At 46.3% G+C, this 26,921-nt stretch overlaps 1 protein-coding gene across 1 annotated transcript; it reads right to left on the reverse strand.

Annotated features, from left to right (window-relative positions):
- Positions 1-17,759: 17,759 nt before the first annotated feature.
- Positions 17,760-26,377, reverse strand: TMEM72 (transmembrane protein 72). The gene is made up of 5 exons (XM_081947071.1): positions 26,259-26,377; positions 22,746-22,812; positions 19,621-19,692; positions 19,097-19,236; positions 17,760-18,595 (listed from the first exon to the last, which is right to left on the reverse strand). Exons 1-5 carry the CDS (start codon positions 26,326-26,328, stop codon positions 18,219-18,221), a joined length of 726 nt encoding a protein of 241 aa, XP_081803197.1. The 5' UTR covers positions 26,329-26,377; the 3' UTR covers positions 17,760-18,218.
- Positions 26,378-26,921: the final 544 nt, after the last annotated feature.

Consider the following 26,921-nt stretch of genomic DNA (forward strand, 5'->3'; position numbering starts at 1 on the left):
TGGGACTACGACATGCGTGGAAGCCATTTGTGACACTGGAGGCCTGCTGATTGACAGCCCAGCTGAAGACTTCATTTGAAAGAAATGGGGGGGGGCTCCTAGTAGAGAGGGAAAATGAGGTCTCCTCCTTCCTCAGGGAGAGGGGGGTGGGCACAGCCTAAGTGGAGATCTCAGCCCTTGAACAACAACTGGGAAAGATTCAGAGCCAGTTCCTGGAATGGCATAACAGCGCCCCCTACAGCATCTAACTGAAAGGCCTGAATAAATGGAATTGAGTTTCTCCAAAGGGGAAAAGTGCTCAAACCGTCCCAAGTCTAGCAAACTACCAATAAGGAAAAGTACTCTGCACCTTCATCTTTTCACTAAAAGTCACGAGGAAAGTAGCCACGGGAATAATTTTTTTTAATTCTCCAGCTCAGGTCAGGACATTCTTTCAAGCCGTATAAACTCAGGGGGAAATCCAAAAGCTGGCTCAAAAGGGAGTTTCTTTAGCTAGTCCATGTTTCTCAGCCTTGGCCATTTAAGATGTGTGCACATCGACGACTCCCAGAGTTGCATGGCCAGCACGGCCGCCTGGGGAATTGTGGGGTTGACATCCACACACCTTAAAGTAGCCCAGGTTGAGAAACCCTCAGCTAGGCTGACCAGACTCTTTCTGTTTAGAATTCCGTGTGTACACCGGTTGCTTTTTTTATATTTTAACGTATGCTTCCTTTTTTTTCTGGAAAACAGGAATTCGGCCTTCCCTCGGAATCCCTCCCCTGGATGCCTGGTTACAGAGCTCTCCGGATTGAGGCAAGCGAGGTCTGCGAAGCTCCCCACTTCCCCCTCTCAAAGCCTCTTCCTGTTTTGCCAGGGCTGGGGTGAAGGGAGGTTGGGGGGGCTGCCTGTCCTAACAGTTCCTCACACAGAAGGGGCCCTCCAAGAGGGCCTGGAACGATCCCTCCTTCCAGATAGTAGCATTGAGACAGAATAAGGAGTTTATCCCCCTTGTAAGAACGGCAGCTGATCGCATCCTGGAAGAAAAAGAGGTTTGTGGAACCCCACGGTAGGGAATCTGAAGGTTTAGTCTGTTAGGGGAAAAGCCGAGAAAGACAATATATGTAGGTACCTCTTGCAGTTTTATTGTGTTCGATTCTCTTAGGTTGCAGAAACTCGGCTTCTCTGAACATCCTTGTTAGCGGATTCTGACTCAAAGGTTCCCAGTTCACCATCAGGGCAAAGAAAATCTTCAGCCAAGACCCACCGAGCTGACCCAGCTGGACCTTAGCAGAGGTATAAGTGAAACCTCCAAGTTCTGTCTCAGGAGAGGGGAGGGGGAATCATGTCAGAATGTCCCATGCAGTGATCCAAAGGAGGAGATCACCAGAGATTAAATGATTATTGACGCAGCGGAATAATTTGTGTATACTAGCAGCCGGTTGTTGCGCAGAGTTTGGTTTGATCTGGTGAAAGTGATTTGCTTCTGCCATTAAACCAACGGTGTGCAATTTCTGCTTTTGGTTTGTGCATTTAGAAATGTTTGCTTTCCTCTCGATGTAATGTATATTTTGATAGTCAGACTATAATTTTTGTTGAAACAAAGCTTGTTAAACTTTGGATGGAGGCAGACACGTTGGATATATTAGTCCAAGGCCTGCAGCTGGGGCTTGATTCCGAGGAAGTTTTAGCTTGGAGTTCGCTGCTATGACAGCTGCGTAAAATCCTCCCAGGACACCATAAATTTTGAAAAACCTACTCAGGATTCCAAGAGAATTACCCATACGGCACTGCTGAGAAGGTGGAATCAAAATGCGAAGGTATCAGTAATTGCCCCTCACAATAACTCGACAGCTTCACCCTTTTCCTTTAGTTTATTGCAGAATCAAGTAACTGCAAAATATGAAGAAATGTTTTAACAAGCCAGGAACCTGATAGGAGTATTTAGATTCAGGCTGAGAGTTTCCTTTTCCCCCCTTTGCAGGCCATTCCTTGGACCCTCCAGCTGGTCTGTGTTTACTGAATGATTCATTCTGATCCAAGGACCTTCGGTTCTCACCTTCCCGGCTCCAACTCTTGCACAGGGAAGGGATAAAAACACTGGAGCGCTTGACCACAAATTTATAAATTGCAGGCCTTTCCAGGAAGCATGAAACAATCACGACGGGGGTCTCAAATTACCATGCAAATTGCTGGGAGATAAATTCTGCCAACAGGGGCTCTCCAGAAACTCCCCTCTCTCTTTTCTGAGAAGGGCTGAAGAAGATGGCGGAAGGGACCGAAGGATGGGCATGGGGGCCACTGAGAAGTGCAGAAAGGAAGGTGGGGGTTTCCTGGCAGTGAGAATTTGTGGTCAGACTTTGGAAGTCCAAAAAGCAAATTTCAGGCCGGTGAGAGTTGAGAGTTCACGGCAGAAGAACTGGGTAAGTAAAAGAAGTCAAGAAACTAATGGAAACTATTTCACATAAGGATAAAATGAAAGACAGCGGAAGAGCCAGTATGGATGAGAAAAAGCCAAAGGACATTCTGATGCTATCCATGCAGGAGAGGGGTGGGGACCTGTGGACTTCAACTGCTGGCTCGGGAATTCTGGGAGTTGAAGTCCACAGGTCATCAAAGGGCCACAAGTCCCCACCCCCGATGTAGGAGGCGAACAGAGGAAAGTCTGGAAAAGTGGTGTCAAGGAAGACTTGTGTTTGGAATGAGTTAGGATTCAGCAACGATGTCGCAATCATCATCAACAACAACAACAACAACAAAGTCTTTAGAGTTGCTCAAAAATAAAAGGAAGGTGACTCTGAAGACCAGGATAACGGGAGAAGTGTCCGTTTTGAGGGTCAGAGAAAACTTATTTATCGTGGGACACTGAAGACAGTTCCTGGTGTCTGGCCAAGTTACTATACAATGTTTGTATTCCCACAGCTTCCTTAACCAGGTGAGTTAAAGACACAGCAGCTGTGAGCATACAACATACAAAGCTCAATCTATTACTACTATAAATGTATTACTAAAACTCCCAGTTCTGTCTGTCTGTTTGTAATCTTCAATTAGGGGAAATGGTCCATTGTGGGGCAACCATTTATGAACCAAAATACTTGAAATGAACATAAGTTTTAACTTATTTTTAATGCGGTTTTTAAGCTATGTCTTTATTCATGTATTTAGATGGTTTTATGATGTTGGTGCAAACCTTCCAGAATCTCATAGGTGAGATGGTCAGTGTAGAAATTTAACAATAAATGATTATCCCAGATTTATTGTAATCAATGTCTGCAGAGCTTTCCATTTATTCTAATTTTCCAGATTTAACGGTTGGCCTTCCATTACAATATGAAGTGTCAACATGAATTGAATGAAAAATAAAATCTATTAAACTATTATGAATTTTCATATGCATTCTTTCACATCAGTAAATGATGATGATTATAATGATTCTGGGATATTAATTTGGTAAAAGCCAGGGCATATGCAGCCAGGCTGTGGGATTTATAGGTTCTAATGACATAATTGGAATGGAGGGAACTCCGTATTATAAAAGCAATTTAAGGATTCCTAGTATTGTTTCCCTGATTCCATTAATCATGTCCATGGGTATTTACTTGGTCAACTTGAACATTTCCATACATTGTGAGACTGTGGGAAGTTTCAAAGGGTCGCTCCACTTTGATGGAGTTTCCAAAAGACTACTTCTTCTTCTTCTTCTTCTTCTTCTTCTTCTTCTTCTTCTTCTTCTTCTTCTTCTTCTTCTTCTTCTTCTTCTTCTTCTTCTTCTTTTTCTTCTTCTTCTTCTTCTTCTAGTCCACATGATCACTAGCAGAGGTTCCTCAAAACGGAGGTTCTCTGGAAAGAATCTCGCAATTGAAAAAGACATCATCTTCCTCAGGGTGGAAAAAGTAATTCCAGATACAAGTAAACCTGGGCACCTTTTTCCCCCTGTCATTTTTGTGATGGATGCCAAAAAAGGTAAACAACTCCCATGTCCACCTTTCCCTGCCTTTGTCCATGCCCTTCTTTCCCTGTTCAGACACCCAATGAGCCTAAAAGGAGATTTCAGCCCACAAATTTTATCTTCCCCTCTTCTCCCTTTTTCCCTCTGAATTTTTTCTCCCGCAAACCACCCTCTCTCATCCTCACACTTTCTCTCTTTTGCACACACAGACAATTTGGCACACGTCGTTCAGAGACAAACTCATACGCCAAACTCAAACAACACACACACACACATGCAAAAAACAGATTCATGTTTTCTCACACACCACTCGTTTTCTTCTTCCCTACACACAAACACATACTCACTCACAGACACACACACACACACACACACACACTGTTTCTCCCACAAAAATCAAAGGCTTCTTTCATTTTCTTTCTTCTTCTTCTTCATAATCTGGGAGGGATCTTGGTGGTTTTGCTTGTTTTCTTTCCTTGGCTTTTCCCCAACTTTGGGGAGGATTCAACTATTGGATTGTACTTTATTGGACAATAGTGCAGGGTCGGGGTTGTGGGTTTTGGTTTTTTGGTGTTTTTTTTTTTTTTGCAATGTGCTGTTTATATAAGAAGGCATGTGAAGGTTGTCTGGATCTGATGGCACCATTTTGTGTTTAATTTCTGTTTACTTATACAGGGATCTTGGTGGCATTTTCATCTGATATTATACCTCAGGGTTTTGTTGTTGTCACTAACTTTATTTTTGTAATAGAAGCCATTGTGGCTTATTTCACGGTGTTCGCCAAACATTTGAGGAGCAGCAATGTGGAACGATACAGCAAAGATAATCGACATGGCCAGTAAACAGGATTTAATTCACTCGTCAAGAAAGACTGAAAGATTGATTATAGTGATATGTGTCTGCTTTGGTCCATTTGTAGAATGCTAGCTAATTCGAGAAGCAGGGAAGTTTCTGTTGACTGACAGTAGCGTCAAGGCCAGGACTGCCCACAAGGTGTGGTCAAAAGAGGCAAGATGCCAACCTGTGGAATTTCAACTAGGCCATCGCAGTTGCCCTCTTGACCTTTTTTTAACCAAGATCGAACATGGTTTGATTGGATACATCTACGTCATAGATGTAGTCAGTTCTATTTATTTCAAAATCTGGTATTCTGTCATAGGGCTTTAAAATATATTTAATAAAATAATAAGGTATTTTCACAACTATAGGTTGTAAAGTTATTAAAATGATTTATTTAGCTAATACAGCCCCTGAGGCTTAATGTAAGTTTAGGATAGTAAAACTCCATGTGTAGATATACAATTAATTGATTTTATTTGTCCAAAAAAGGCTGTAGACTATACCAGCTATAAATGGGATTGCAGTTTATGGTTATTAAAATTGTACTTGCATTTTTGTATGAGCTACTCATTGTTTTCACAATGGGTCTTATGAATAAAATCCAGATAAAAACGGTGAAATCATTGCTTTCAACACTAAGATGTAACAATAGACAATATTTTTTTAATGCTTCCTGCTTTTGAATGTCTCGCTTTTCTTCTAGGCAGCGGATAAGTAAGGCTGAGTATAAAAATAATGCACATGTTGAAATATGGAGAATGCTAACTGATTTTGTTCAGTAGTCAGCATTATTAATTTTAATTGAGCTGGAATGAAAAAGACTGATTTTTAAAAATATTGTTTAGACTGCGCATACTGCAGCATCATATAACATGCTGATTCTTCCAAAGATTAGGCAGAGAGAGATATTTGCCTTGACTGTTTTCTGTTAAAGAATATGTGGACAAGAAGGGGGAAATTCTCTTTAATATTTGTAAATGATCATGACTTTAGATGTTTATTATTTTAATTTTCTTGTACACCACCAGAATCACTTGCTCGTGAGATGGGTGGCTCTATAAATTTGATAAGTAAAATAAAGATAATAAAAATTTCCTGCTGCTACCATTGTACTTAACTACAGCTGTGCCGCTTCCAGAATGAGGCCCGGAAATACGGATGAAAGTGGAACTGAGTTGATTTATCAATTGCAGTCAGGAATAATCCCAGCAGTGGCATATATAATAGGGATCATTTTTAATTGGGAAAAACAAGTTCAATTTTTAGCAAGCCACCATCAGCTGGAAGCAACGGTCTCATTTCAGTTCCTCTGTTTATAAAACGTGACATATGTTGGTTGCAGATAGATTAGAGAATATTGTTAACCAGAAAGGAAAGGAAAATGGAGGTTATGGTACCTGAGGAGCTGTGGCAATAATGCATCGTGCATAGAATTTAAGAACAAATTATGCTGCTAATAGGAAGTAGAAGGAAAGGAAAGCAGCAGCAAGAAAGCCTCGGAAGACATGAAGGAGCCGGTTAAGAACAGATCATCATGGAGAAAACCTATCCATGTAGGCCAGGGGTGGACAATTGATTCCCCCAAGCAGCTACACTAGAAACTGGGACTTTTGGTGGGGGGGGGGGCAAACACATGTAAACTGGGGGGAGGGGGCAATAGCAGTCGCCTTGAAAGCAATGCAGTTTTATTGTGTCCATGGCATACACCTATTTACATTTGATGTATAATTTCTGATTGACCTCATGCAGGCCATGCAGGGACAGCCAAAGGGCCAGATGTGACCCGGGGGGCGTAAAATGCCCAAGTCTGGTGTAATCATTAAGGGCACATTACAGCACATAACGAATGTACCAAAGCCAACACAATCCTAGGCTGCATAAACAGAGGGGTAGAATCAAGATCACGTGAAATGTTACTACCACTTTATAAGGCCTTGGTAAGGCCACACTTGGAATAACTACATCCAGTTTTGGTCGCCACGATGTAGAAAAGAGGTTGAGACTCTAGAAAGTGTGCAGAGAAGAGCGACAAAGAGGATGAGGGAGCTTGAGGCTAAAACATAGGAAGAACGGTTGCAGGAACTGGGTATGTCTAGCTTAATGAAGAGAAGGACCAGGGGAGACATGATAGCAGACTTCCAATGCTTGAAGGGCTGCACAAGGAAGAGGAGCTCACCTTATTTACCAAAGCACCTGTAGGCAAGGCAAGAAACTAGGGATGGAAGCGAATCAAGGTGAGAGTGAACCTGGAATGAAGGAGAAGCTTCCTAACAGTGAGGAGAATGGACCAGTGGAATGGTTTGCCTTTCAGAAGTGACTACGGGCTTCATCACGGGAGGCTTTTAAGAAGAGACTGTACAGTCCCTTGTCTCAAATTGTATAAAGGTCTCCTGCTTCAGCATGGAGTTGGACTAGAAGACCTCCAAGGTCCTTCCACCCCTGTTGTTCTGTTACCTGAATAAATCCATATATATACAATATAGTCATATGTCAAAAATCCAATACCACGTAAGGATAAATCTTCATGTTCCATTCATGTCATCCATAGTCACCCTAACGCATAAGGACTGTACGTACCACACACGTTTCCTAGACACTTGCATTGATACCTATTCTCTGCATCTCCTCCCCAGATTCTTACTTATTAGCTCACAAAACCACTTTTGTACACCAACACATCCCACAACGAATTACTAACACCAGCATCTGCCATATTAATTTTAAAGTAACTTTCTGGAGAAAGGCAATTGAAAGCAGAAAAGACGTTCTGAAGGAATCTCAAAAGTCAGGAGACACTTAAAGAGCTTCATCTTTAGAATCTGCTTTTAATGAAAACGTAATTGTCCCCACCCCACCCACCCCCCGAAAAACCCCCCAAAAGAGTGGAGTTTAAATTGAAACTGCATTGTTTAAAAACCTGGAGGTAAAAGGAATCATAAAGTCATAGAAAGTATATACAAGTTGGAAGGAACCTCAGATGTTATTTGATCCAACTCTCTGCTCGGCCCAGGAATCCGCTCAACCTCCCCAAGAGATTTGCAATTTTGTCTTCTAAAACAGGGTTTCTCAACCTCAGCCACTTTGAGATGAGTGGACCCAAACTCCCAGAATTCCCCAGCTAGTCATGCTGTCTGGGGAATTCTGGGGGTTGGAGTCCACTCACTGCTGCAGAACAAGGATAACCTGGGGGTCTAAGAAGACTGTGAGGATAAAATGGGGAGGGGGAGACAGTGCAGCAAGAAAGCCCCTGCCAAGAGAAGGCAGGAAATGGGATCCCAGCCCTTTGCAGTGCAGAGGTCACCACCCCACCTTCTAGACGGATCCCACTAGGAGCCCCTGGGAGAGAGGCAAGTTTTGAAAGCTTGTCATCGGGAGGATTTCTGCTTGGAGCCTCCCAGCCTTTCACCCCCATCTGCTCACATCAGCATCCCGGCTGTTTCCCAGATTCCTCAACTTCTTGGCAGCCCTCCTTTCTCCCATTCTTCCAAACCCATCCAACTCTCTCTGCACCCAACATGGCCTTCCTCCTCTCTCTCCCTCCTTCCCTGCCTCCCTCCCTCCCTCTCTCTCTCTCTCTCCCCCAGCGGCTGTTTACAGCTCTGTGGTTTCCCGTTGGTGGAACCTGGAGGTCTGGCGAGGGTCTTGTGAAACCGGGGAAGCCTCCCAACAATCCTGCGTGGGGCGTCTGGCGAAGAGGCAGAAGAAACGCACATCCTCCTTCTCCTTATCCGCTCTTGCAGATCTGCCGTCTCCTGCCTCTCAACAGACCGCTGAGGCTGGTTTGCAGCAGCCAGATTAGGCCTCCCTGCCACCAGCCCGTTTCCTGAGGGGTGCCTGGGTGGGGGTGGGGGTGGGGCGGTATTTCCTTGCCCTCCTCAGGGCAGAGGGCCCCCTCCTGCAGGAAAGCCCCCTCATCCTTGGAGACAGAGGGAGATGGGGGAGGTGGGAGGCCTTTCCCCCTTCCCTGGCGGGGCCATCAGCCACAGCCCCCACAAGGCTTGCCCCCCCCCCCGAGACGCTTGTGCTTCAAATGGGCTGCACGACGTTGCTGGGATTGAATCAGCTCCTGTCCGTCAGGTCCAAGCCATTTCCCCCCAAAAGTACAAAAATAGGGAGCCTCGGGATCCACCCCTCAGGGCTGCCAGGAGCAAAACAGAGTCCTCACTCATGGCAGGATCCAATCTGGGTGTGTCACCGGGAGCAGAGGTTTTGCTTTTGGACTCATGCCGGAGCCCATCTTCAGGGAAATTCCCTCTACCGGTGACCCACCAAGATTGGATTCTGCAACGTTATCCTGGGACACATATACTCTCCTTCACTCTTTAATAAATTTATCTAGAGCCCATTCTGGACTCTGGGAGGCTCCCAACGACATAAAGGCAGACCTGATAACATTACAGACAAGGATCAAATAAGTTAAAGAGCAGAACTCAACCGGGAGGGGGGGGTGGGGGTCTTCTTTAATCCACCACCTCCCTCCAGCACGGAATGCCTCTCCTCCGGAGCCCAGGCCAGCCTACAGGACCCTTTCGGAAGTGCAGGAGGGCAGAGGAAGGGCTCACCTCCAGGGACACAATGTCAATCTAGAGGGCAGGAGCCACAGCAGGAAAGGCCCTGCTTCTCCTGGACCTTCCTTGGCCAATGGGGTCCTCGGCAGGCCCCTTCCCAGCAGCAAGCGGGGAAAAGGTCCTCCTTGCCCTACAGCAGTGTTTCCCAACCTCAGCCACTTTCAGATGGGTGGACTTCAACTCCCAGAATTCCCTTGGGGTGAGACGGTTCCTCGGGTAAGTAGAGATTTCCCTTTGATTTACCTACGAGTCCAGGAATCTGCATCAGAAGGTCATGGTTGTCCTCATGTTATGGCATGTAGACATCTTGGGGGAAATGTAAAGGGACTTTATAGGAGATTTAGTATTTTCTTTTATGCAGGTTTATACACATACTGTATATCACGTTTTAATGGTGCCTCAGCCTCTCACTTCTAACGGGATTGTAAAACACCAGCAATTCCCAAATTTATCTCACCTTTCTGATCTCCAGCAGTTTTACAGTTGTGGAAATTGCTCTTTGTGTATCCATGGAGCATGAAAAGTGATGGGTTCCAAAAATATGCCTGCTAAACATTCTCTATTGGGAGCCGTCCAATAAACTATGATAGCATTATGGTCTGTGTTGAATAATGCCCCTTCATAAGCAATATAAAAATATCTGCTAATCTGGGAAATACAGATATAAATTATCTTCAGGAAAAAAACTTGGCCATCAGACAAAAAAAAAAAGAATAGAACAATCTTCAGCAATATACAAACAGTGAGATAAATAAAAGTTAAATTCCAAGAGGATTAACTTTTTTGCTCTTTGATTTTTCCAAGCTTGTCTTTGGGTTGGTTCTCATTAACTTTTCTTAAGCTGCATGGAATCCAGCTTTGATTTTTTACTTTTTAAATGGTTAAGCTGTTTATCTGACCCTTCTGGTGGAAAGAAATATATTCTGGCCCTTGGAGCTATTAGAATTCCAGTATAATGATTAATGGGGGAATAGCTGTTAGCTGCTGTATATTTATTCCCAAGCTTTGTGTTTCTAAGTCACTTGAAGAAGTTTCTTTTAATTTCCAGCCCTAAATCATTGGAGCCCCTGAAAGCAAAATGATTCTGATTTAGTCAATGACTGTATCCAGGTGTTCCTTGACTTACGGCCACAATGGAGTCCAAACTTTCCGTTGCTAAGCAAGACAGTAGTCAAGTGAGGGGTTTTGTGGGGGTTTATTGACCGTCTCAGAGGACTTGGCCCTTCCTGCCCCTGAGAGGCTGGCCCAGTTCTGCTCTTCTGCCCTTAAAGAGCCGAATAAAGAGGAAGAGCTGCGTCCCCTGCAGGTTACCTAGAATTACATAGAACCATAGGACTGGAAGGGTGCTTGGGGGTCTCCCAGCCCACTCCCCAGCCCAAGGCAGGAGACCTTCCACCATGCCAGCCAGGTGGCTCTCCACTCTCTTCTTGGAAAACTCCAGCGGTGGAGCCACCACAACTCCGGGAGGGAAGCCCTTCCGCTGGCTAATCGTCCCGACCATCAGCCCAGGGCTGCAGTAGTGAAACAATGGAAGGATAAGCAGCGGCTTTTGCTTCTCCCCCCCCCCCTCACAAGGAGAACAGGACAGGACTGGCAATGGAGCCGAGAGCGTCAGCTTTCCGCCAGAATTGTTTTCTGCTGACTGGAGGTGAGGGAGAGAAGGCGCCTCAACCCAGCTCAGACTCAGGGCAGGGAAAGTCACCTAAGCGTCGATTGGGGTGGGGTGGGGTGGGGTGGGGTTATACCTGACTAGTTAGGGCTAAGCGGGGCCTCCCCACGAGCATGGAACACGTCAGGGCTCTTCCTTTCGTTTCTTCTCCACCACCACCACCAGCCCTCCGGTTCTTTAGCTGAGGAAAGAGTTGAAGCAGTCACTCCTTTCTGATCCCCTTCCCCCCCACCACAAAATGTTCAGGAAACAACATCTTGGCTCAGCCCAAGATTACAAGGCAGGAGGAGGTCAGAAAAGTCAAGATGGCAGCCACAAATAAAGCCGTTTTTGCAGACATCTGGACTCTCTGAGCCCGGAGCCGTTGTCTTCTGTAGGCCCCTTGGCGTCTCCAGGGAGAGGAAGAAGAGGGTAGTTCTTGGTGAGAACAGAAATCTTTCCTAAAATCAGCTAGATTAATAAAAGCCCAGGTAGATTTAGACACTTGGAAATAATAATTATAAAAGTTAGAATTAGAAATCGGCAATGTAATCATGACCCTCGGCTATGGCCGATCAAAATTCTTTGGGTCATTCTTTCTCATTAGTGGGAAAATTAGCTAAGATTATTCTTCCTTAAAATTGCCAATTTCATTATCTATCATTTGATTCTGTACATGGTAAAAGATTTATTTCTATACTTGTACATAATTATAAAAAGTCTAGGATTAAGGGTATCATAATTAAAAGAACATAGAGGTGGCAACGGAGATACCAAAACAGAAACATTATTTGGATAGTTTTTAATTAATTAATTTGATCTTACTTAAACCAATTAAAACATTGTTTGGAACAGGAAAGACACAACTCAGTGACCATTAGACTTTGCGGTATGTTTGGGCTACACACCCCTGAGATGAAGAGGCCCGTTTCCACTATCACAGATCTGTATTTACAACTTACTGTATCTTAGAAGTTTATAAAGAACGGAGATAAATACTGGCTCCTAATCTTTAACATCTCCCATGCTTTAAATAGCTGGATACTTTCATTAATTAGTTAAAGAATGAATTGGAGATTTGAATATCAATGGGAAAAATCTACCTCTGCATTTTACATAAGAATTGGCCCCAGCTTTCAACCTGGCTCAAATGAATCATGAAATAATGGTACTTTTCCTTCCCATTGCCTTTACAGCAAGTCCCTTTTGTATTTTTACTTCTTTGGGGTTTTTCCCCCTATATATGTATCTTGGATTAATGTAGTTACCTGATATTGTTTGTTAAAATACAATACAATACAATACAAAAGTAGAGTTGGAAGGGACCTTGGAGGTCTTCTAGTCCAACCCCCTGCCTAGGCAGGAAACCCTATAAACCGTTCCAGACAAATGGCTATCCAACATCTTCTTAAAGACTTCCAGTGTTGGGGCATTCACAACTTCTGGAGACAAGGTGTTCCACTGATTAATTGTTTAATCAGGGGGCAAAGGGGGCAAAGTATTTGGTATAATATTTGAAAGTGAATTTTTGTGGGGGGGTTGGGGGGGTATAGCATTTGTATGAGATTTATATTGTATGGCGGGGGGTGAAAAGGGGGAAAATTGTTTGTACAAAACTCTTTTAATTAAAAAAAATTGTTTTAACAGTCGGGAAATTTCTCCTCAGTTCTAAGTTGCTTCTCTCCTTGATTAGTTTCCACCCATTGCTTCTTGTCCTGCCCTCAGGTGCTTTGGAGAATAGTTTGACTCCCTCTTCTTTGTGGCAACACCTGAGATATTGGAAGTCTGCTATCATGTCTCCCCTCCTCCTTCTTTCTATTAAACTAGACCTACCCAGTTTCTGCAACCGTTCTTCATGTTTTAGTCTCCAGTCCCCTCATCCTCTTTGTTGCTCTTCTCTGCACTCTTTCTAGAGTCTCCACATCTTTTCTACATCGTGGCGACCAGAACTGAATGCAGGATTCCAAGTGTGGCCTTACCAAGGCCTTGTAAAGTGGTATTAACACTTCACGTGATCTTGATTCTATCCTTCTGTTGATGCAGCCTAGAACTGGGTTGGCTTTTTTGGCAGCTGCTGCACACGGCTGGCTCCTATTTAAATGGTTGTCCACTAGGACTTCAAGATCCCTCTCACAGTTACTACTACTGAGCAAGGTACCACCTATACTGTACCTTGCTCAACAGTAGTAACAGTAATAAAAGTAGTAAAAATAATAAAAGTATATTTTTAGAAATTACATTTAGTCTCCTGTTAATATTATCAGAATCTTGACAGTGCTGTAAATCTAGCCTGAGCTGAACGAATACCAAGAAAAGTATTATCGTTTATAATTATCAAGGTTAAAGGCATGTAATTGGAACCTATAATAAGATCATTATCTGCCTTGAAACAGAGCATAATACCAGCTCCTACAGAGACCCAATCGTTGCGTTTTATTCAGGTTTCCCACCATTTTCCTACTTCAGGCTGAGTCTTGATTCTCTGTAATTCAAGAATCTCCACTTCATCCCTATGTTGGGTTTTTCTGAACTGGTAGCTTGTTCAAAATTTGTTTCATAAGATGCAAAATGGTTTGAAGACTGATCTAAAAGGCACTCTATGGCTACAGTTAAAATCCTATCTGCATTTATCAAGGCAACAGGTCTACAACAGGCACGCAAATGAGGATCAACTCATGGCGTAGGAAAAAAAAAACCCTGTAATATACAAGTAATCTTTCTTGATACTAGAAGTTAAAGAGTTTTTTTAAAAGCATAAGTCTACACTTCCAGTAAAATAGGAGACAATAAACTAACGTATATTTTATCTCAGTGAAAATTCATTGAAGCTATAAGCCTCTCCAATTTTATACATTTCATAGGTGGAAGAGTACTTATGTCTGCTTGAAAAGAGAGGAAGATAGTAAGTAAATCCTGGAGTAGCTATGAGCATCACAAAATCTGTAAAAATAGATCCATCTCATCCTCCATTGATGAGAAATTGGTGTGATACCATTTAGAATACAAATTAAAAGGGATTAGAAACTTGACCAGACAAAATGCCTTTGATAAAAGAGGGTTGTGAAATTTGAAATACAACCTAGTTGTATCTTTACCTACTTAAAGTAAGTTTGGTCTTAGGCTCTGGGAACCTGCAGAGGTTAAAAATCCAGAATACTGAAATGATAAATTAGCGCAAGGGATCCTGTTTTTCTTTTTTTTTACTGAGAGCACAAATGATTTTTTTTTCCTGGCCAAACAGATGTTGAACAAACTGACAGCGTTATCAAAATCCAGGGAAAGATGGAGAACCAACAGAATATGTTCTATTATCCACATTTCTTCTGCCTGTAGTTTTGACGGAAGATCGAATGTTCTGAAAGATCATTGTTGAAATTCATTACAAATTCATTATTGATCATTATCTACTACCTCTATCTATTCTCAACTCTGGCAAGCTATTTTTTTGTAAGGCCAAACGCCCGGCCTCCCTGATAGCTCCACGACCTTTTCCTAAACAAAGAGGTGCTGGGCAGGTGGTGGGGCTCTCTCAGACGTGGGAAGATCGTTTGATCCCGCTGGCCATTTTTGGCCACGTGGCCTCAACATCAGACTTTCTCCAGCTGCAGCACTGCAGGGAAGTCCTTGCGCTGGCCTCTTCCGCACCCGTGGAGGAAGCTGCTCCTGCTATAAATGCCACAGGAAGATCTTAATTTAGGTAATTTACAGCTGGGATTGTCCCAAGGGAATATTATCTTTCTGGTTTATATCTCTAGGATGTCCTGGGCATGTTGTCAAAGGCCTCGTAACAAGAGGCAGTTAAAAAGAGGCTCCTTTGATACAGGTGAGGTGAACCAGGTGATTTGGCCTGCGGCTGAGATCCAGGTAGGTAGCCATGGCTTTTGTTGAAGGCACAATAAAAGATGCAGCTCTTTGTCTTTACTTGCAGATTCGCCTGGATGCCAGATATGCTCCTGCCGGTGGGGGTGGGGGTGGGGGGGTTTGCTACGCTTTGAGGAGTTTATCGGTGCTGCTCTGCTTGGGATGGACAACCTGAGATGGGAGGAAGAGGAGCAAAATAAAGCAGCAAGGTTTGCGTTTTTAATACTCGGAGGGAGAGTCTCCTTGCCTGAAAACAGAGACAGGCCATCATTCACCTGGGGGGGGACGCTCGGCAGCAGGAAGAGGAGGACGGCTGCCTGATCCGATTTCTCTTTTCTGAAACGGCTGTTATCCAGGCGCTGGAAACATAACATCATGCCTGCTTTTGCTCTCTGGAGCATTTGCCTGTTGACAACCTGATCCTCTGCATCCCATCAGGAACAAGCCTACTGTTGTGAGTGCTTCACTTCGGCGGCAGGCAAGCTGAAGGCCTACCTGCCGTTGACCCCTGGGGCCCCTTCAGACACACCCAGAAAGGGAGAAGGAGAGAGAGAGAGATCAGCCTGCCTGCTCCCAACGCCAGCCGGGCAAGGAAGGGCGGCTTTGGCACCAAGTAAAAGAACCTGTAACTGGGAGCCGGTTTACAGATGTGGCTGAAGTACGGCTTCCAGATTCCCTCCTGCTGAGCTACGGAGGGCCAGATGTGGAATCCCGTGGAACATCTGGGAAGCCAGACACCGTTCAGATCAGCTACAGCCTATCTTCAAGGACAACCACAGATCCAGATCCGGCTAGCTGAGGAAAGTCAGAGGTCGACCCACCTGCCTCCTTCCTTTCTCCCCTGCTTCCTTCCTGTCGCGGGAGGATTGGGCAGCTGCCAGGGAAAATGGGCACTTGCTGCACGGATGTTCCCCCAATTAATGGAAAGCGAATCCTTCCTGCTGCAATGAGACCAATCTAAGAACAGTAACACCTGAAAACACGGAATAACAAAGTTGGGAGGGACCCCGGAGGTCTTCTAGTCCAACCCACTGCTGAAACAGGAAACCCTACATCATTTTAGGCAAATGGCTGTCCTATCTCTTCTATAAAAAAAAAAGCACCCACAACCTCTGGAGGCACCTCAGCTCACTGACTTGTTGTTCTCACTATCAGGAAATTCCTCCTCCTCACTTCCAGGGTATTCCCCCCCACTTGGTTAGTTTCCATCCACTGCTTCCAGGTGTTTTAGGGAATAGGTTTGGCCCCCTCCCCTTTGTGGCAGCCCCTCAGTTATTGGCAGGCTGCCCTCCTGCCCTGCTCCAGCCTCCATTCTAGCCCAGCATTCTATAAACGTCAGGTCCTTATTCCTTTTTAGTGACTGGGCTGCCTCTGAGATTTCTGTCTGAGTCATTTTGACTGGGAAGAAGTTGAAAAGTTCTGCCATGTTGTCTTTGGGAAGGGATGGCCTTGACCTGAAACTCTGAAAGTCCCTGGAAAGGAGGTGGGGGTGGGGGTGGGGGTGAAGTGGGCCAGCAGCCCGACGCAGCCGTGTTTGTCTCCGAGCTTCCTCGGAACAATGAGCCCCACGCTGAGATTTCTATGAATGCCAAAATCCAAGGAAAAGTCCTGAGTTTTGCAATTCCTATGCACACCAAGGGCCACTGCTGCCCCCTAGTGCCCAGCTCTAGTGCTGTTTCTTTTAGTCCAATCTTACTGAATATTGCAAGAACTTTGAAGGGATGTAAAACAAAAAAATCAAGTCATTTCCAAGTCCAGCTTAATATCTGAGGACCAAATAGACAAGTACATTCAGTTGTCTTGGCTACGTTAGCCGTGTGGTTTGCCCTTGCCTTAATTGGACACTGAAAGCTTAAATACTCTTCCTGAGAATGTTGTTCTCTTTAAAAGCAACCTGTGCCTCAAAGATCTCTGCCACCTGTCAATCACCACCTTACCTGTGTACCAAAGAGTCCCAAATTAATGACCCAAGCAAATTTGATTCCCGGATTTGTGGAGCATCTTTGCAAATGAGCGTACAGAGCCTGGCAGGAGTTGGGATGCAGGTCTTTATAAATGTAGGCGTATTTATACGCCCTCATGTTTTCACTTCTCTTTGTATGGTTAAGAAGCAAACGTTGATCTTGATTGACACAAATCTCAGAGCCCGCTGACTTTTCCCAGGGTCCTTGCCCTGCATCTGTTTTAGCTCTGAAAGTCAGCACAGCTTTTGAGGGCTCGCAAAGCAGGAGAACTTAGAGGACCCCGGACAAAAGGCTCCCAGCTTTTCTTGAAAGCCTCCAGCAATGAAGCACCCCCAACTCCAGGAGGAAGACTGTTCCCCTGAGCCATTGCTCCCCCTCTGAGAAAATTCCTGGAGGGTTCCAGGTTGGATCCCTCTTTTTCCACCTGTTTCTTCCTCTCCTGCCCTCGGATGCTTCGGAGAATGAATGAACCTCCCTCCTCCCCTTTCCTGGAAAGCAAGGAAGATTCGCCCTGTGAGTGCAAATGTAAGTTCCAGCTCAGTCATACAAATGAAGGAGGCAGGCAATGCCCTGGAGAGTATGGGATTGCAGGAGCAACTCTCCCGCAGGAGCCTCCTCCCTCCAGCCAGGCCTTCCCAAGGGGTCGTGTGGACTGAGAGTGGTGAGAGATTCTGACTATCCGGACACAAGTGGGGAGGTGGTTCTGCTAGGTAATCCCCAAATCGTTTGCTTAGCCTGCCTGACCCTTCTAGGAAGCTCCAGGCTTATTTGCTTAAGAACTTTCCCCCTCAGAGGAGCAGCCGCTGCCCTGGACACGAGGCCAAGCCACGGGAAAGCCTTAGCAGAAGACACGGGAGGAGGAGGAGGAGGAGGAGGAGGAGAAGGGACGTTGGGCAGGTGACCATGAATTACCAGAGCTCCTGATTTTGGAGGACAGTCAATGTATAGGATCATTTATTTCTCCTCCTCTTTCCAAAGTCTGGAAGTTCCCAAGCAAACTCAGAGAAAGGAGAATTCTGTACGCTTATTTTCTCCTAGAAAGCCACACTGTCTGATAACATTTGATGCAGCAAAGATATATAACGGGAATTGCTTTCTAGAAATGTCCCTCTGCCACCTGTATCTTCCTCTGTCCAAGCAGAAGCCTCCTCGGCCATGTTATCCATTGCTCGGAGTGCCCAATTTCTCTCTCCCGTGGCTGTCAGAGCCGTTACCTGCATGGCTACCACGGAATAATGAAACACCACGGAAGAAAAACAGTCCCTCCTTTTGGGAGTGAAGGGGACAGGTGGCGAAGGGAGCGGCCAGCCGGGATCCTTGGCTGTTGGCCATTGCAGAGACCCCTGGGCCCCCTTGGACTTCTGCTGCAGGAGAAAGGAGAGCTGCTGCTTCTTCAGTCACCTGGGGCTTCACTCCTGGGCAGAAAGGATGAGGGCCGTTTCCGATGTGCTTTCCTTGGCCAAGCCCTCCGGCCCTCCTCTGAGAGGCAGCACCGTCTCCTCTGCCTGCTCCTCGGTGTCAAGGGGCTTCCTCACGGACACAACACCTGAGGAGGCCAGGAAGGCCATCGGCCTTTGGCAAGCGTGGAAGAAGCTCCTCAGAGAGCCAGCGGGGGAGCAGACTCTACGGTGGGAAGAGGTTGCTTGTCTGCTCCCATCTTCGGCCGTTTCATCCATGACTCCATCACCAGGGTCACCGCTCCGTTCCGGGGGTCCATTTCCTGGGTCTTCTTTGCGTTGCTTACTCAGCAGGAAATAGGCCAGACTGGAGAGGATCAGCAAGGTGCCTGGAAGAGGAGGGAGGGAGGAAGGAAGGAAGGAAAGTGAGGCTATCTTCATTAGGATAAAATACATAGCAAAATATAGGAGGAGACCCATGGCCCCCATCTAGCAGCTCAAGCTACTTGCTTCTCCAGACAATCATTCTGATCTTGGATTCCCTCCAACAATGTTCACATAGTCTCCTTTTTAAATCAAGACTTCCTGATGTTTAATCAGCTAATTCCTTCCATCTGTTTGCAGGACACGTGGAGAGAAAGCCATGCTCAGGGCTTCTCTGCCGTGGCAGTTTGAAGATGTCTGGACTTCAACTGCCAAGAATTCATTCCTGGGCCTGGCTCAAGCCCCTCTCCTCTGACCATCTAGGCTTCCTTCCTATCCGCCAAGGCCATTCCCTCCGCCCGCTGACCGGGCTGAATTTGGGCGCCTTCCTTTTGGACAGGAGGTCTTTGAATCCTCCCCCAATTGCAGCAGCCCTTCCTGGTTTCTGCCCCTTCTCCCCCACTTACCTGGGAAGACCACCTGCCACATGTGGACGGGGCTGAGGAAGCAGGCGACGGAGAGCAGGGCGTAAGCCAGGAACTTCTGGAAAGCTCCTTGGCGTTTGGCTCGGAGCCAGCAGGCGTCCATCGTGGATCCCCTCCGGGGGCTGCCAAGAGGGAGAGGGGCTGAAGCTGGGAAGGTTCCCCCCCCCCACCCCCGGCTATCCTCCCTCAGCAAAAAAATATTGTGCATTATCAAGGGGGGGGGGTGTCACTCAGAGAATGTGCATTGGAGGGGGGGTTTCCTCTCTCCCTCCCCCCACTCATTCTTTCCTTAGCCTTTTCTCCACTGTCCTTATCCCCCCCCCCGATGCCCCCCCTGCATTTCTCGAAAGATGGATTACCAAAACAGCCCCTGTCCTTGTACTGAAGTGCCTCCAATGCCTAATACTGACCGATCTGGTCACTCCCGACCCTGAATGACCCTTTGCCTTCCCCCCACCAGCACCTCAGGCCCTGCACCTCATTGGAAGGACAGGAAGGAAACTCACGCGAAGCAGGAGGTGAAAAGGAGGCTGGCCAAGAACGCCACTTCCCAGAGAGAAACGGCCATCCCTGAAATACTAAAGCATGGAGATTCGTTAAGACATCCTGGGGGGCAAGCAGAAGCCCCCTCCCACAACAGCCTCGGCTTCTGCTGGCCGCTTTGGGCTCTGCAAAGGCAAGACAGGCTGGATGCCAGGACAGGAGGCCCCGGGCTCCCCGTCTCTGCTCACCTCCTAGGGGGGAAAGTTCACATCAAGGGTCAGAAATTAAGCATGGGTAGTCCTCCACTTACGGCCATAATGGAATCTGCACGAACAGGACAGTCATTAAGTGGGTACTCCTACTTCAGCTTCATAACCTTGAGTGGTCGTAAGTTCAAATGGCTGCAGAACGAGCTCTTTAAAGAGCGAAGCAACCTCTGGAACTAAGGAGGAACTCATGGCAGGGAGAACCATCCGCCAGCGGAAGAAGAAGCCTTCCCTCCAGACATTGTTCTGGGAGCTTCGTCCCTGGAGGTTTTCAAGAAGACTGGTTGCGCTGCCATTTGTCTGGAATGGCACATCGGATCTCCTGCTTGAGCAGGGGGTGGGACTAGAAGACCTCCGAGGTCCCTTCCAACCTTATCATTCTATGCTCTATCTATGGTCACTAAGTGAGGACTATCTGTTGCCTTTATCCACAGGGGGTGGGGGGAGGATTAAGCTTTCTTCCTGTCCCTGGTGTTGCACAACATGAACCTTTGCTCCTCCTTCTGAGGACAGATCTAGAGAAGACAGAAAGAGAGAGAGGGAGAGAGGGAGAGAGGGAGAAGGAGAGGTGTCTCCCCGTCTTCCCATTAATCGAAGGCTGCTTTTACAGTCTGGATAGCATCACACACAAACTTTTAAAATATGCTTTCACATGAAATCCACAAATGGATTCCCACAGCCATTTTGAGATGGGGGTCTAATGTAGCACCATTAATATAGCTAATGGGGAGGGGGAGTTAATGCATTGTGTCCAACATGTATAAGTTCCACATTTAATCAATCTTGGAAGTCAAGGTGGACCCCACTCCCCCACCTCCGGTGATTTGGCCACCCCCCCACCCTTTATTCTTTCAGAAGACCCTCAAGGCCTGGATTTTTACAAAGCCCCCCACCCACCCACCCATCCATCCCGGGTAGGGTAGGGTAGGGTAGGATGAATGGAATGAGGGTATTTGAGTTTGCTGAGGGACATCCTAAGGGGAAGATTACAAAAAAAACTGATTTTGTTTGATTGTTTTATGTTTATGTTTTACAGTTATGGTTTTACTGTTCTTGTGAGCCGCCTAGGGTCATTTAAGGTGGGCAGACACACAAACCTTCTAAATAAATAAACAAGAGCTACACTTGTTTAGTAACAAGGCTGCTTCTGAGCTTTGGGGGGGGGGGGGAAAGCCGTGGCAAAGTCAGCCGTTCCTTTTCTACAGATCACAGAACGTGGGAACCGAAAAGGGGCCTCCTTGGCTCTGGGAGTGGAGCAGCACATAAGCTTCACCAATAAAATGAAAATAAAATACATTTGGTCCCATCTCTGGACATTCCAGGATTAAAGGAGCTGGCTGAAATGGATGTTATTTACATAATCTTATGAAAAATGACATTTCATGTAAATCAATACAAGTTTCTTAAGTAATGTGAGATTTCAGCTCACAATGAGGTTAATGCAACATAATTTTTATTTTGCTTGTCTTATTTTATTTTAATTACTACATTTTGGGCTCGAACCCATAAGAATATTAACTTAATATGAGTTCATTTGAGATGCATATGTTCCATTTGGTTACACCCCCAATGTTTTCAAACTTTCAAGACGTCAAATACTTTTCATGCCCGGAGGAACAATCAGTAACATTTATCACTGAGAGGAGAAACCTCTATCACATTCATGGCAAGGGATATTTTCCTCCTCAATATTTACACCAGAGCTTTTGCTTTGCACAACACAAAGAGGGCATTGGGAGGTGGTTTTGTTAGTGATCTTGTTTTTTTCTTTGCATCTCTTAATTTTGATGTTTAGTTATATTGTTTTAGTTTTCTCTTTTGATGGTATTTTTAAAAAGACAAAGAATGTGGAACGATCATGGCTGAAAGCTTTAGAACAAAACTCTCTGTTCTTATGTAGCAATCGGCTTATATTTGATTAATTTATAATAAAGCACAGAGCAGTTGGAAAGATACTGGGGGTGGGGAAGGTGCTTCCAGGAGGAGGGGGAAGCACAGCCAGTCCGGCCTAGTGGTTAAAGGGCTGGCCTCAAAACCAGGCGGATGTGAGTTGTAGTTCTGCTGCTTCATCACGCTGTGAGGTTGGTGGGGGCTGCCTAACAAGGAAGGGGTGATGGAGAAAGAAGGCAGGGAGGAGCGGGAGAAAAACCCCACGTGTTAGAAACACAGAGAACAGTTTTTGAAGAAAAGAAAGAGACCCAGAAGGCTCTGCTGAGAGAAAATAGCTGTCTTCCTCTTGTGAGATAAAAGCCCAATTATCAAGTCCTCACATATCATTTCCTTCACTCTTGGGCCCCAAATGATTTGCAGAACTTGTGTAAAATCCTTGCAAGTAACTTCTGCTCCCTTGGCTGTGTAAAGAACCTTGGGAGTTTTTATTATTCATGGACATAAAAGGCGAAGAAGGCCCCGGATGCTGTTAAGGGAAGCCAGGTAGATTCATGGCGTGAAGCCCATCAATGGCCATCCCAGGAGCTGGATGGAACCTCTGCCTTCAGAAGCTCCCCATTCCTTTCCAGAAGGCCAGAAGGAGATGGGCCTTCTCACCTTCTGGGCTTTGGATGGAGGCTCTGCTGTTAACAAACACCCAGAAGATAAACCCTGACCTAATTCAGGAGGGACCCTTTCATTCTCCATGCAGCGGGGGACTCCGAAGGCCCTTTTGGTTTTCACTGGGTCATAATTTGGAATGGCGAAGGGCGTAGTTGGGCTACACTTCCCAGGAGATGCAGCCAAGCCAAGAGAGGGAGGGGGCCCGCAGCCCAGCTGCAGGTTGCTCAACAGCCCCGCGAGCTCCCCTCCAGAACCCATGGGGCCAGGGAGGAATTCCAGAGGGGCTCAGAGCCGTGGGTCTCCCCTCCGATCTGGCAGCCATTACTCACAGGAGATAAAGGGCCAGGCTCTGGAACCGTCCCTGCAGAAGCGTGTCGATGCCCACACCAAGGAGCACTGCAATGCAAAAGAGACACAGCCGTTGGAGCAGCCTGGGAAAGGCGTCACCTTAACCACGGAGAAGTTGTGTCATCCATGCTTTCGCGGAGAACGAGGGGAGCCGCCTGTGGCATGATGCCACGGGGCAAATAACACACATTGCACATAACCCGGATTGTCACAGCACACACACACACAGAACGTTTACTGCACCTCACACCAAACTTTGCACGTCACATTTCAGCTGCAGCCATGTTAGCCTTTAAACTCCCCGGAGAAGCATTTCCAGAGAAAGGAACGTTTGTGTGACGTCACTTTGTCCCCCAGATAATTGTGTCTGTTTCAGAGACTGCAGCGTTCTTGGCAAGGTTTTTCCGAGGGGGTTTGCCATTGCCTCTTCCCCAGGGCTGACAGAAAGTGACTGGCCCAAGGTCACCAGCAAACGCCACAGTCCTTAAGCGAATCCATTGTCCGGGAGGGATGTGTTTTATAACCACATAACCACAGGATGCTGCAAACAGCTGTAAGTGCAGCCAAAATCCTTCCCTTCCCTCCCCCCTTTTCCTTTTCCTTTTCTTCCCTTCCCTTCTTTTCTGAATGCTTATGTCTCTTTCTTACTTCAGCCCCAAAAGTTCCTTTGTGAAGCACCAGTGAAGAGAAGGGGGCAATTCCACTCCCTGCCCTGCCAACCCTGAATTCCCAAGATTTCCTGGGTGTCTGGCAGAATCGTTCCCAGTTTGCAGAGACACATCCTGACGGGTCAGGGTGAAATCAGCACATTTCAATTACTGAGCAAGTCCAGGAAGGATCAAATTTTACAACAAATCTCATTATGCAGCCACATTCTTCTTCACTCAACACCTGCAAAAATGCCATGAATTAACCCACCAGATTTGGGAGTCAAGTCCTTGGCCTTCCACCCGCATTCCTTTTTGCACTCTTGGTGCTCACAGTTCATGGACGTTCCCATAAAAAGGCTGCCATGGAGGGTACACAAATCACTAATTTACAAGAAGAGAAATGGCTGAGGTCACTCCCTGCCATTCTCCCAAGACCCCTCAGCCAGATGTTCTCAACTACCTCCCTTTCCTTGGGTCTCTTTCCTGAGCAGACGGGCACAATTCCAAACAATGTGTTCGACTTAAGCCACGGGTCATCTCTCCTTTCTGAAAAGGCCTCTGGAGCCGGTGTAGAACCGAGAGGCTATTATGGAAATAAAGTGCAACTTAGCTCTGCAAAGGCAGGTTCCATTTATCATTGTTTCAAATAATAGGAGGGGAGGGGAGGGGAGATAAGAGAATATAGAAGAGAAGAGAAGAATAGAAGAATAGAATAGAATAGAATAGAATAGAATAGGAATAGGAATAGAACAGAACAGAACAGAATATAGTAGAACAGAACAGAAGAATAGAATAGAATAGAACAGAATAAAGTAGAACAGAACAGAAGAATAGAATAGAACAGAATAGAATACGATAGGTTATATTTCCTTCACTTTTTTTCTAGTAATTCTTTGTGTCTAAAGATATGGTTCTGTACACTTTTACATTCAGTGACATTGCTTTTCTTTTCATTAATGAGAGGTATTTCCTCCTCCTCATTTCTGAGTATGAAAGGGCAGAAGAATTTAACTATTTAACTTAGGAAATCCCATAGAACTGTGATGGAAAACCCATGGCACATGGGCCACACAGAGGTGGCATGCAGAGGCCTCTCTCTGGGCAGGCAGGCGGGCCGTCACCACCTGCTCTTTGGGCTTCTGGCACTCTGGTGCGGGTGAAGAGCAGCTGGCTGGCATGCGTGTGTGTGTGTGTGTGTGCCAGAAGCCCAAAGACCAGCTGGCTTCAGGTTTCGGGGCTCCGGAGCACACGTGTGTGCAGACAATTGTTTTTGAAGTTTGCACGCTGGTTGATCAATAAATTTCCTTTTGGGAGGCGTCTTTCAGGCACTTGAAATGCCATCCATATTGTTTTCCCCTCCAGCTGCCTTTGCTTAAGGTGAAATAAATTAGGGCCGGGCATGCTTCAAAAAATATCCCAAAAAGGGGGGCGGGGGGTGGGGGCTGCAGCAGCACCCGTCGAAAGGAGCAGGGACTGGACAGGGGCTGGTGCGCATTTATGACGGTGACCCTGTCCTGGGGCCATGGGATCACCGATGGGTCACTTTCCCAGACGGCGTATGACAAGCAAAGTCAATGGGGGGGGGGGAGCTGATTCGCTTAACAGCTGCAGTGATCTGCTTCACAAATGTGGCAAAAACGTCATAAAACGGAGCGCAACTCACTTAGCAACTGAATGGCAATTTTGCCCACAGTGGTGATCGTAATTTGAGGGCTACCTGGGAAGGACATCCGGAGAAGGATATCTATGAAAAAAACACCTAGAAAATGGGACCTGTTTGTTGATGAAGAAAGTCTAATAGTGGGGGAAATGGTCGGTCCTAAGAGGGATGAGAAAGGAAGAAATGGAAGAGAAATACTAAAAATTAAAGAATGGCAATTGTGTCTGAGAAAATGATTTTAATCCTAGCCTTTCAGTTCAGCACTAGATTACAAATCACCTCACAACTATAACTTTACCTTCACTCGCTTGGCTTGGCAGAAGTTTCACAGGCACGGCACAGGAGGAGAAAAACCGTTATTGCCCTGGAAGAACAAAGCCACACTAAACCGTTTCTTGCCAGGGATCCTTTTTAAAAAAGCCTCAGAGGTCCAATCTCATGGCTTCCATCTGCCTCCCTTCTGAGCCCACAGAGCCCTGGCTTGGTGCTCGGTGGCCTGGAAGACAGCCGGGCTCTTTGTTGACATGGTGGCCAACCTGAGCCTGGGAACTGGTGGAGCCCACCTCAGCCCTTATGATGGGGTCGGCCCTAGTCCATGCCCCTCTTTGGGCGAGGACCAGGTGGTTTCTGGTGAATAAATGTGGGCCTCAGACAGGACAGCGACTCTGCCTTCTCTCCCAAGACATCCGTTCCAGCTACTGTAGATGACCGTTTATGATGGTTTATTTCTCTGTGTTATCTTTGGTTTAAGCCATGTTTAAAGATGCTCATTGAGAAGCACTTAATACATGGCAACCCCGCAGTGCCGTAACTCCCGCTCCAAGCAACACAACCTGCTGTATTGGGGGCACTCAGTTTTTACCTCCGTTTTTACCTCCGTTGACTAGAGGTTGCCTGGAAATTCTCTCTTACAGGACGAGGTAGGCAAGAGACACTATCTACCCTCCTTCTTCCAATGTTTTCCTTCTTCCAATGTTTTATCCACTTCCAAATTTGATCCAAATTTCTTAAAGAAAACTGGTAAAAAGCACAAAAAACTTAAAGAGGGCAAAGTTAATTGCTGTTGCTTTGTTCCTTCCCGAGAGCCAAGCTCTCCTCGTGCCTATGAGACCCAAGAGAAAGGCTCTCCAGTTGCGCAAGGAGGAAGAGAAGAAGGGAAGCTGCCCCCCAGCCCCACTTCTCACCTGCTCCGGTCGAGAGGCCCAGCAGTCGGCAAAGATATTCCAGCACCTTCCAAAGCACGGTTCGCTTCATGCTAGGAAGGCCCTTGGAGATCCTGTGGTGATCCCTCTGTTTAGGGGATCTGAGGAGCAGCGGCTGGGGTTGGGCTGAGCCTCCTCTTTAAAGCAACTAAAACCATATGAATTCCAAAGATCCCCAACCAAGCAACACCCTTGAGCCTCCTCGGACTGGCTAGAACCGCATCTGGGGGGCTCCTGGTGACCTCTTTGTGCTGCCATTTATTCCGCTTTATTTCAGAGGGCAATTAATAATTACCGAGCAGAACAAACACACCCATTAATGCCTAAAGCTCTTTGGGTGGCATTGCAGTGCAGGGCAAATCTACCCGGCATGCCAGCGCCTGGTGGCTGTGGAGCCCAGAACCAGGCAGATTAATTGCAATGGGAGGAAATCAGAGGCTTAAGCTTTCTCCCCCTCTGGCCCAATCCGTTGCTATGTAGCTGAAAAATCTACTGTGTCTTTAGCAGGCCACCCATTCCGCTGACTAATTCTTCTCACAGTGAGGAAATGTCTCCTCATTTCCAGGCTGGATCTCTTATCTTTAATGATCTTCCATCCCTCATTTCTTCTCCTCCCTCTGGTGCTTTGGAAAATAGGCTCAATCG

The sequence above is a fragment of the Natrix helvetica genome, assembly GCF_964273705.1.
Source record: "Natrix helvetica genome assembly, chromosome: 3".
Taxonomy (NCBI): domain Eukaryota; kingdom Metazoa; phylum Chordata; class Lepidosauria; order Squamata; family Natricidae; genus Natrix; species Natrix helvetica.

What these genes read in the sequence shown, in the direction of transcription:
- TMEM72 (XM_081947071.1), bottom strand. Translation starts at nt 26,328, where the DNA reads ATGAAGCGAACCGTGCTTTGGAAGGTGCTGGAATATCTTTGCCGACTG. An exon ending in AGCCTGGCCCTTTATCTCCT is followed by an intron (nt 19,693 to 22,745) that starts GTGAGTAATGGC and finishes TCCATGCTTTAG; the next exon opens with TATTTCAGGGATGGCCGTTT. An exon ending in CTTTTCACCTCCTGCTTCGC is followed by an intron (nt 19,237 to 19,620) that starts GTGAGTTTCCTT and finishes CCCTCTTGGCAG; the next exon opens with CCCCCGGAGGGGATCCACGA.